The 12,100-nt window shown below is 40.1% G+C and overlaps 1 protein-coding gene across 1 annotated transcript in view; it reads right to left on the reverse strand.

Annotated features, from left to right (window-relative positions):
* Positions 1-2,128: 2,128 nt before the first annotated feature.
* The window catches only part of LIX1 (limb and CNS expressed 1), a gene marked incomplete at its 5' end in the record, with an annotated part of 47,855 nt that continues 37,883 nt past the window's right edge, over positions 2,129-12,100 (reverse strand). The window contains 2 exons of the mRNA XM_079917205.1: positions 2,129-2,831; positions 4,575-4,652. Coding sequence (XP_079773331.1) covers positions 2,544-2,831; positions 4,575-4,652 — 366 coding nt within the window. The 3' untranslated portion in view covers positions 2,129-2,543. The remainder of the gene's footprint in view (positions 2,832-4,574; positions 4,653-12,100) is intronic.

The raw sequence follows: 12,100 nt of genomic DNA on the forward strand, positions 1-12,100 counted from the left end.
TGGGACGATGTCTGAGTTAGTTGGATCCCTGCTGAAAAGCTTAAGAAACTGTAAGTATGTGCTCAAAATTAAAAGTTCTAAACTGGGGTCCTTGGACAGAGCAATGTATGGATTTTGGGGAGGTCCACATACGCTCTGACACAGTTTGTGTAATTTTGTGTGTATACGCTTCGTTCTATTTTCCTAGGAGAAGGCCCATAGCTTCTATCAGATTCTCAAAGGGTTTATAACCACAAAAGGTTAAGACACATAGCTCCATATATTTAAATAGAGAATCCTCCACTCTAGGCCCCTCCAACACAGTGTGCTATTGAGAACAAGACATAGAAATTGAAAAATAATAATAACCTACTTTGCTCTTCAACCCTGCTCTTCTCAGGGCCAGGATTATAGACATTTATGTGATGTACTGACAGCCATTAGGTCTTAGCTGAAACTGAGTTGTGATAAATGAGCATCAAAGGGAGCAGCAGTGGCAAAGATTCTGACTTTTGCTTCTTTTGCTGAAACTTCCCTACCATTGCAGGAAGAGTAGGCAGTTTTGACCAGCCAGGAAAACTGATAGTGGCCAAGACAGAACCTCTGCTTTCAGTGTACAGAATGGGTACAGTTTTCTAATTGCAGGGCAGAGAATACATTTAATATTCTCCCAGCTGATTCCTGTTCCTGCATGTAATTAGATGGTGTCAGCTTGAGTTGGTCATTTTTAAAGGCTGCAAATGCAGTACAGATGTACCTACCTTTAATCACACCCAACATGGGAAGTTGTGGCTTTTCTGAAATGATAACGAGTAATGACTTTATGAAAAAATTACTTTAAATAGGAAGTAATTTAATTTTAAAATTTATTCAAATTATAAATATTAATTCTAATTCCTATTCGGAAATTTCTTCTAGGTGACGTTTAGCCTCATTATGGGGAGAAATGTGATTTTTTTGTTAAAACAATATTTTAAATAAAATTTATCTAATATTATATAGCATTACTTTTTCAAGACATTTGAGTAGGGCAGATATATAGCTAAATTTTCCCCTGATGTGAAAAATATGATGTATGAAGTTAATTTTTTATTAACAAGGTTAATTCCAAAATATATGCTCAGTATATAGTACTCAGTATACAGTTTTATGGGGATTCAAGGAGTGACAATTAGCACTGTAGATATTTAGATATGAAGCTAAACTCACATTTTTGTAAACTTTAATGTAATTATAATGGTTTTAGCTTTCATGAAACTTAATGTGCATTTGCCTAAACAAGAAGAAAAAGAAACCTTATTTAAAATTGAGAAAACCGTTTTCTTAAATTTGAATTATTGGAGTAAATGCAAGATAATCCTTTCCATGTTAAAAATAGGGAAATACTTGTAAGTGTTTAAAATTGACACTGCTGCCATTCTTAAATCTGAGTGACCAGGAACCATCTAAAAATTGGTTTGTATTTGCTTTTGGTTTCTAATCTGTTGATTGATCTGAGCCATTTTGAAAAAGAGATGGCAATGTTTTATCCCTTCTTTAAAGAAGAGTCCAGTAATTTAAACTGAAAAATGACACTATGTTTGAGATACTGGTGGCTTAAGTTCTTGAACAATAACAAAGACAGCTAATAATTCCTTTGCTCTAATGCATGAGAAACAAATCAAATGTGAATATAAGCATTGTTAAATGCTAATGATTTTTCAAAATGTTTTAACCTTTGAAATGACAGTAACTTTCTCCATTATAGATATATGACAGAAGTGGCAGAAATAAAAATGAATCAATTAATCTATTTGCAGATTGAAAATGAATATGACTGATTGCAGGACTCATAAAAATTGGATATTAATTCTTCTTGAGGAATACAAGTGAGGGTACTATCCTGGGTGATATTTATCCCCATATGGAAGAGTGGATTGAAAAAAAAATTTATTACTATGACATTTTAAGCCACATTACATTTATATAGTATTCTCATACTATTACCAGTTCAAAATCTTTGATAGTGGGATGTCCAGATAAAATCCTCACTGAAGTTTTGGATTACACCTAGTAGAGTGTAAGTGATCTTGTAGCTTACAAAGCTTAGGAAGAAACTCTGACCCCTGTATATTTTTTAAAAGAATCCATATTGTTTATTTAATCCCAAGTATTTTTTAATTGCTATCATGCTATTTTCCCCAGTCCTGGCTGGTGTTCTTTTCGGGGATGCTACATTGACCCATTCTTTTAAACAACATATATAATCTAGCAAGGCACATGTCAACAAGGCTTCAGGTTAAAGCCAGGCCTGGAAAATATTTTTCAAGCAATCCTGTCTCCATCCTTTCAGTCTGAGGTGGAACTGTCGAGAGTGTGATGGGAAAATTGTATTGAGTGACATGTTGGGTCCTATAAGGGTCCTCCTACTCTGAGATTCTATGAATGGAATGGGTGGGGAGAATTAGTACAGTCTTCAGGCAGCATCTATAGCTGCTAAAGCCTCTGATGACCTCCTTCTATGAGCTTCCTAATGTTACAGTCCGGCCTCTGCCTGCCTTGGGGGCAGCTGGGACCTGGCCTTGTTAGTGATAGCTGCAAAGGGCCGTGAGGCTCAACTGATCATCACTGGGTGAGGAAGTGTCAGGATCACTGTAGATCTGAGTCAGGGCTAAACTCAGGATTTCTTTCTTTTCTTTGTAAAAACGTAGTTCTTGTCCTGCTTTCCTGGCTTCCTCCAACTCCCTCAGGGCCATTCGTAGCTCTTGGGAGAGAATTCCTGGTGACTCCCGCTCCTTCATGATCCAGTCCAGGGCCATGTGGCTGCGCATCTTTTCATCTAGGGAATACTGGGAATAGTAGGAGATGACTTCCTGGGAGCCAAGAAACAAAGTCCAGAGTGTCAGTAAAGAGCAACAAAGGTACCTGGGCTCATGGCCTTCTGACGCCTCCTTTCCTGTGCCTCCACTACTCCCAACACACCCCCAGGGGTTCTACCAATAACCAAACCTCTCTGATGTTCACAAACTGAAGCCAAATCTCAGGACATACCTCTTAAAGGAAATAGAGGGCTAAGCTGGTACACAAAGTAGGGTCACTCCAGGTTGAATCAAAACACTACCACCAGGAATGACCCAATAATGTTCGCAGAACAGAGCTCTGACCTTGCTAGAAAATATGCCTTCCTTTGAAAATGCATTCCTATAACAATTGGTATGAACATTATCTCATTCACTGAACTCTTCTGCTCAGCATTATCTCCTTTGGCAAGATAAAAAGGGAAACAATTATACGGAAGGATTCGGACAGAACTGGGTTTGGTCACACCCATTGCAGAAAGCAGGGAGCTTTGAATCAGGACAAGACTTAGACACCAGGAGAATCAACTTCCTAACTGCTATGTTGTTAGCATAAGGAAGATGACAGACTGAATGGCTCACAGAGACTATGGGAAGAACTTTAAAAATGTATTATGGAATATAGGTATTATCATCATTGATATCATAATGGTACCTTCATGTACGTTGTCTCTCACTGTCTCCAAATAATTAAAAATTTGTCACTATCTGTCAATTCTCATGTTTAAAATTTGCCAATACATTGTAACATCATGTATAAGTTTGATGGATGCACTTTAAGAAGATCTTGTGGAGTGGATGCATTGTTTACTTTTATTTTCAAGAACATATGGTATTTATTTATGACCTTAACAAATTAAAAACAATCATGGAAAAGTGTTTATAACTAACCCGGCATATTTCAAAGGCTTTTTATTAAATCAAAGGAAAAGAAAAAAACAGCCAAAGCCATTGTCAGCTACTCATTTCTTTTCCATCTTTGACATTTTGAAAGCCAGGCTTTCTAAGCAAAGAACAACTAAAAACTCCTGGGGCTGCAGTGCATGGAAAACTCCTACATCTACCCTCATATTGCTGACTAGTAAAGGCTCTGTTTCTCATACAAATTCCTGTTAGCAAACTCTCAAAACAAACTACCATCTTCGAAGTCTAATGGGGTAAAGGAAGAATAAATCTTGAGGGACAGTAGGTGAGAACCGTTAAGTGCATGGGAGAGGGGGTTGTCTTTGCTACTAAAAAAAGGGAGAAGGGTGCTTTTTATAGGTAGCAAAGAAATAGTGAGACCCTGTCTGAAAAATAAAGAAGAAACTTCCAAACCAAAAAACGGGAGCGACTGAAATACCAGGTTGTCCACCTTTACAATCATTTCTGTTGTCCCTTAAGGACATTTGGTGGGGATGAGAAAAATCCTCCTGCTACACAACCGACTCTACCTGTTCTCAGTGAGGAGGTTCAGAAGCAGTGCAGACTCACATTTCTTTCTGCCTTGAAGAGTGGGAGAGGGCACACATTCAGCAGGCAGGACAGGTGCATAGAGTAGATTCAGTATTTGACTTAGAAACTAAGTCTGTCTTAATGATCCCTTCATTCTGGCATTCAGTACAGGTATCTAAATCAGGCCTATGCCCAGCCAACATTCTTCTGAGTGTGCATTTTTGGTCAGTCCCTGATGCAACTGGACTGATACATATCCTGGAAGATGACAAGCCATCTGCTCAGTCCATACAATGCAAACCTGTTTTTACTGGAAAATCTCACCTGTCGGGAACACTTTGTTTCACGAAGGGCTTTTAGGCTTCCATTCCAGTGCAATAGTTGGAAAATGGTCATAAGCTCCTATAAAACCCAAATACCTGTCATTAGTCTCAAAGCAGAAATGGGAAGGAAAGTGCCTCAGTGATTGCTGAGCAGGGCATAACTCTGATCCCCAACTATATTTGGGAAATAGAATATACAGTACTGTCAGAACACTTTGAGACTTTTCAAATACCACAGTCCTAGGCTTTCGGAGCATTTTTCCTTCCCTACCTTGCTATTTGGCACAAATTATTAAATAATTGACAAATACCTTTCAACATTAAAAATACATATGCTCTAACAAATATACACCGAAGAAATTATGTAAATATACCAGCACATCTTATAATAATGTACAGGCAAGGCTATTCATTGCATCACTTTTTAAAATTGCCCAAGACTGGGAATATTTTAAATGTTCATTTTTAAAGGAATGGTTAAATAAAATATCATCCTAATGTGTAGCAGCATACGGCACCCCCAAATACGCCACTTGGGTATATTGATTATTTTGAGCTGTAAATACTTTAAAAACTGCAAAGAGGCTTTCTCTGAACTCCCCTTATCTGCCTAAAGATAGATCCTCCAAAAGGAACACAATTGTCATAAATCCCCTCCCCAGGAGTTGCATCAACCAGGGAAGACTGACTCTTATCACAGAAGTAGAAACTAAAGTCCATTCCACACCCAGACAAACTTTGTCACAAAGTATCATAGCTCCCATCTATTCTTCTGAGGGCCCATTCATCTTTCTTAAAGATTATTTAAGGCCTGAGAGGCCTATATCCCCTCTCCCCTTTCCCTATTAAGATGGTATTCAATCCTGAATTCTAAGCCACCCTGTGGAGGTACTCATTTTTCCCTGGGTACCTCTCACATAAACATGAAGTGTACTTCTGTTTTTCTCTTCTTCATCTGTCTTTTATTACAGGGGCCTCAGCTAAGAACTCAGAAGGGCAGAAGGAAAATGATTCTTCCTCCCTATGACACATTCATCCTACCAGATATGCTGCAATCACAAAGCATGAGAAGGCTCTCTAGTTCTAATATAAAGAGTCTCTATGAGGTGTTGTTAAGTTAAAAGCAAAGTGTCCAACATGTACACTGTGTGCTACTATTTGATTAAAAAGAATAGGAGATGCCTATAAATATTTGCTTATAAATGCCTAGAAGAGTTCTGGCAAGATACAAAAGAATCTGGTAACATGAGTTGCCTCTGGGGAGAAAAAAGGAGGGAGACCTTTCTCTGACATTCTTTGCACCTTTTAAATCATGCGACAATATTACGTATTAAGGAAAACAATTTAAATATATTGGACAAACATATAATGGACAAACTACAGAAATTGTAAAAAACTCCTAAGTTTATAAATTCAGTCAAGAAAATGCCTTAAAATATGGACAATAAGGTTGAACTGACATTAAAACTCACCCATAGTTTTCACATTCAATGGCTAGGGCTGAGCACAGCATTAAGCCTTTCTATCAGCATCATCCTTTCCCTGCATGATACCCAGGGCAAGCTAATGTGTATTCAACATACTGAAGATTTTATTTTCCTAATCGTATTAGGATTCGCAGTCTTCCATTGAAGTTACCTGCATTTTTTTTTCTTTTTTGACCAGAGAAACAACTACTGTGGATTAGTAGTACAAACCACAACTACATAATTGTTAGAAAATAACAATACAATTAAGGAACTTCCTGGTCATGAAGCTAGTTATGGAAACTTAACATTTAGACAGATGTCTTATGCCCATTCAAAAAAAGTGGACTTCTATTGTCTTTACGTCTGCTTGCTCTGGAAAACGCTTTCACTGTGAAAATCAGGAGACACAAAGTCACTCTGAGATTCCAGTTATCTTAAAATTATGAGGTAAATTTTTTTTTTTTTTTTTTTGTGGTACGCGGGCCTCTCACTGTTGTGGCCTCTCCCGTTGCGGAGCACAGGCTCCGGACGCACAGGCTCAGCAGCCATGGGTCACGGACCCAGCTGCTCCACGGCATGTGGGATCTTCCCGGACCGGGGCACGCACCCGTGTCCCCTGCATCGGCAGGCGGATTCTCAACCACTGCGCCACCAGGGAAGCCCATGAGGTAAAATTTAAAGTGATAAGATCATCAGAAAAAATAGCACTATTCTCACGTCTAAAACTGCCATTAGAATGTCATGCTTTTCTTCTTTTCAGTTTGGGATAGAGTTTGGGATTTTGTGTATGTACTACTGCACAGTAAGCACCCCAAGAACCCACAGAGACCTTAGTAAAAGCAAAACCATGTGTTTCCATTAATTAAAATATGACATGGACACCAGCTGAGCTACGCCTCCTGCCCCAAACACTGACCCCACCGTCTGCCCAGGGTCCTAGGTCCAGTGTCTGGGTAACCCACCCCTCTTATGCTAATTTGGAAAAGTGAGAGTGGTTTGTTCCATAACCAAATCTTGCCTAATCTGGATCTCACCACTATGCTTCTTATCAAAGTAATCCCACTGGGGCTTCCCTGGTGGCGCAGTGGTTGAGAGTCTGCCTGCCGATGCAGGGTACACGGGATCGTGCCCCGGTCCAGGAGGATCCCACGTGCCGCGGAGCGGCTGGGCCCGTGAGCCATGGCCGCTGAGCCTGCGCGTTCGGAGCCAGTGTTCTGCAACGGGAGAGGCCGCAGCAGTGAGAGGCCCGTGTACCGCAAAAAAAAAAAAAAAAAAAGTAACCCCAGTAGCTGAGGAAGATAAATTTGTGCTGCCCTTCTTACCGTACCCTCAAGCCTACTCAGTGAATGCTTTGCAGCCATAAAAATGAATAGGAATGCGCTTTTGGTTCTGATATGGAATAGTCTCTACCGTGTTACAGGAGGGACAATATTTACAAATAAGACATATTGTCTTATGTTTTATCTTAAGACTCCACTTAAATTTTGTATTCTATTGTTTGCGCATTTTTTTAAAAGAAGAAAATAAACACGACTCCACTCCTTTCCCCACCCTGCAATCTTCATGTAAAGCTGACAACCCAGAAAGATATATTGAGTTTATTCTGTGGCTTCCAATAGCCCTCTTGGCATCGTCCTTGCATCCTTGTGGCCCAGTCTGAGAAACAACCTATTGCCAACAGAGCTCTTAATTCCATCCTCTGACGACTGTTGCCTTAGTAATATATTTTTCTCCCAATGTCCTCTCAGCTCTTATTCTTATCTGTGCACTAAGCCCCCCATCCAGATAAATTTCTTTCATGCCATTCAGCAGTTCTCCTAAGACTTCAGAACCCACAATTCTGTGAACAGAAACAGAAATCTTTCCCATGTGCCTTGGCAACCTACATCTCTCAAAAACTTCCCCACAGAGACCTGAACTGTTTCTGCCTGCAAGAAGAGAATCATCCTCCTCCTTATTCCCCAAATTCCTATTCTACCACCAAGCAGTTTTTCCCTCTGCAGTAATACAACTGCCTCTTCTTCATTGTTGCTCTTGTTCCTAAAATCCCCCAGGAAAGATAACCTTCTGTCTGCCTTCTTACCTTATGTCCTGATCTAGTTCTTGCTCTCCTCTCTGGAGATAATGACTCTCACCATTGTCATATAAAGTATATTGAAATATTTCCACATTCTTCCTGTCCCACCTCTTTATTTCCCCTCATATGACCAAGTTCACTATCTTCAGATCTTCCTGAAGCTGTATGAGTCCTGGGCTCAACCCCAGGAAATCCTTGTGTGCCTCACATTGATTCCATTGGAAATCCTTGCATAATGGCAGAGCGGCAAGGAGAGGGTAGCCAGGGACTTCTGTGAGGATTCGTTTCATCGTTTCACCATGACTCTTCACTGTCTGGTCTTCACAGCCTCATTTTCTACCTGTAGAAGCCCTATCACTTTGAAGGAAGTCTGTTTGGTGATCTACCTGTCCTGCTCCTTCCTCACTGAAGTCTGTACTGTGTTTGTTACGTGGGCTGATCTAGAAGCCTGGGTCAACTGGGTGGGCTGACAGATAAACAAGAAGCTGGCCTAGAGGTAGGGCTGGGACTAGGGTGAGGTGAGTCAAGCAAGATTTAAGGTACATCGTACAAGTTCAGGGTCTTTTATTTAAAATTCTGTCTTTATTTAAAATTTGGATGTTTTGTTTGTTATGAAGTTTTGCACATTTATTTTGAGTTTTTAAAATACTGCATTATAATATTAGTTGCCTTGATTACTGAATTTTTTGACGCTCCTTTAAATTTTGTACCCGAGTTCAATGCCTAACTCTTCTTACCCTAGTCTGGGCCCTTCTGGGGATTTGTCTCAGGGACAAGGCTGGCTTCACGAGCTTGTGATCTGTGCACAGAGGCTCTGAGCTTGGTTTAGTGCGCCATACTCTTGAAATTCTTAGTAATTTTTGAGTAAAAGGCCCTGAGCTTTCATTCTGCACTGGCCCCATAAATTATGTAGCCAGTCCCCTTCAGCAAAGTAAATTTAAAATCGAATGGTGAATCAAGCCCTGTGTTTTCTTTCTCTCCAAGGAAATTGCAGTTGTAGCTTTCATTCTACAGCTTTTCTGTTTCATTTTGTCATTCATTAAATTTAAACCAACAACAACTGGGCTCTGTCCTCACAGTGCTTCCTAGTGTTGCCTCCTATGAGAAACAATGTTTGGCCTCCCAGCTACTCCCCGGGGAGAAAATGTACACTGCTTCTCTCTGGAACTCTGTCTGGGAGACTGGCTTGGTTCTGTGATTCATCAGAAATAAGAAAAACAAACAGTGTAAATGGAGAACTTGAAAAACAGGTGGGCACAATCTCCCCACCCAAGAGAATAGATTTAAGAGGAAATTTGTTTATGGGATGAGGTTTTAAAAGGCGACCTGGAGAATTTAGCAAAGATGTAAATAAACAACTCGTCTTTGGACTGCATTAGGCTTCAGAATAAATATATTAACCAGCTTCAGTCAAAGTCTGCCTTGAATCTGACCTTGACAAGACCCAGTGGCCATCCCACCCCCCAAACATCAGGCAGTTTTCTCTATGGGGAGGGGCAAGGCTACCTTAAACAGGCATCCCAGCCTCCCTCCCACGAAGTGAAGGTAAGCAGAAGCATATATCATGTTTCCTCTGAGCTCTGCCTCCTCGATGGCCCCCCTGAAAGCCTGCAGGCAGTCAGGAGACACCAGTCTTGTTTTTATACCGTATAGTCATCCATAGCTAGATACAAACACACATCTATTACCCACCAGGGGTACTGAATTGCTGTGTTGACTGCAAACAGCCCAGGTCTGTGGTCAATTCCCATTATGTGCAGAAACAAGCTGATGCATTTAACCCAGGCCACCAAGGAATGTGTAGGAACCCAGCAGGCAACCTGGAGCTGGCGGAAGGAAGAGGGATGTGCTTCATGGCCCTCCTCCTGGGTTGCCAGAATCCCTACTGGGAGGAGGGAGTTTGGATTTTTCCTGCCTTCACATCTTCCGCTTCCTTTGTCCCTCATCCAGCACCCAGCCTCCATTTTGAGAATTTATGAAGCATTTCCACAGTATGATTCAAATTATTATTTCATGTATTTAAATACCTTACTACACAGACCACACAGAAAACATGCAGCCCGTAGCAAGGCAATTAAAGTATTACTAAAAGATGGTTGAGTACAGCCTTTCATAGTACTTGGACAGAATTTTAAGAATTTTTTTAAAAAAAATCTTGCCTTCCCTATATTTGGCAGACTAACCCACTGTGTTAAAAAATCATTCTTGATTTTTCTGAAAATAGCTACTAAATCCTATACAAGCTATTATGTACTGGGCCAGGCAACATTCATTGTATAATAAAAGAAGTACAATATTCTTCTGTCAGGGTTGAGGGGGGAGGAATTAACATAAATGAGATTCTTCCTTCGGGAATCACCATGCTAAATGTTTTATAAATGTCATATTATATACGCCCCACAAAAAGCCTACACAATGGGTATCATGATGCTTATTTTGTAGATGGGAAAACTGAGTCTCAGAATGGTTAAGCTCACAGGTGGCAAGTGGTAGCACAGGCTTTACATGTAGGTCTGTATGGTTTTTTAAAGTTTGTGTCCCTTCTCTTGTGTCATGCTCTTTCCTTTTATTTTTTTTCTCTGTTTGACTTTAGATTGTTATGGAAGATTAAAAAAAAAAAAAAAAAACCCTTGACAGTTCCACTCTTTTATTCTATAGCAAGGGCCCTGAAACATTTAATGCAGGGGAGCTACTTTGTCCTCATTGTAAAGCCTTTAGGTTAAATAAAGTTGTCAAGGGAATCCATCTGGTAGCCTCTGGCATTTCAAATGAAGCAGTCCTTCTTCAGAAATATATATAATAACAGTTCTCAGCTTTCACTGAGCATTAACCATATGCCAGGAACTGTTCTGGACTTTCTATGTGGTCCCATTTAGTCTTCACAATAGCACAGTGAGGTAGCACCACTACTATTATTGCTACTATTATTCTTCCTGATTTACGTACAAACGAGGAAACAGATTTAGAGATGAGCAGCTGAGCCCACTCCCAAGCCTGGGCTCAGAACCACTGAGCTGCTGCATGCCCCTGTCTACACCAGAAGGTGAGCTTCAGGGTCTCTTCCAAACAAAGACAAACAACATCAAAGGTCAGGGAGACCACAACCGCTTAAGGAGAAACCTGGATGACTGAGCTCTTCCTAGGGCAGGGTGAAGAAAGAGTATTTTGTGTCAATCAAATGAGAGAGTGATGAGGAAAATTACTGGTTTTTAAAAATGGGCAGGTGGGACATATCCACCTGAGAAGTGGCTATGCCATTGTAGTCAGGAAGAGTTTGAAAGGTACCAAAGGTGGTATTTGGAAGGTGGTGGCTTCAGGATTCAGCTGTAACACCACTGTAAATTATACCATGATGAACATTTGTGTCCATAAAACTTTATATTCTGACTGCTTCTTGGAATCTAACCTAAAAAAATAGAAATCTTGGCGGGTAAAGTCTCCTCATTATAACATTGCATATTGATTCCTACTGGCATTGATGTATATGGATGGTCAACTGTATTTGTGTTTAATATTTTAGAGAGTGCACTTTGCATTCTCAATAACTTCTGAAGTTTTGTCTGCCCAGCCCAATATAGGATAATAGGAGTGTGAATTCAGAAATCAGACTGCCTGGGTCTGAACCCTGGCTGTGCCATTTGCTAAGCTGTATGACACACTTCCTTCAATGAAGACATGGCGATAAGAAATACTCACATGTTTATTGTGAGGGTTAAATTGCGGTAAGATTTGTTAAATGCTTAGCACAATGCCAAAGCAAGCATCCAATGAGCGTTAGCTATTATTATTCTTATTGCTATTAATATCATTATTTAATTTGCAAATAACAGGTAATATAGTTCCTCAGCTCTATTATTGCTTGTCAGCAGTGGAATGAAAAGGGTTACAGGTTGCTAAATGTTTTGATTTAGTTAACAATAGGAGATGGCAGTCTTGTTTAACAGAAATACCATAACTGAGGGGAAAATTGTTTAATATACA

Source organism: Stenella coeruleoalba (assembly GCF_951394435.1).
Source record: "Stenella coeruleoalba genome assembly, chromosome: 3".
Taxonomy (NCBI): Eukaryota; Metazoa; Chordata; class Mammalia; order Artiodactyla; family Delphinidae; genus Stenella; species Stenella coeruleoalba.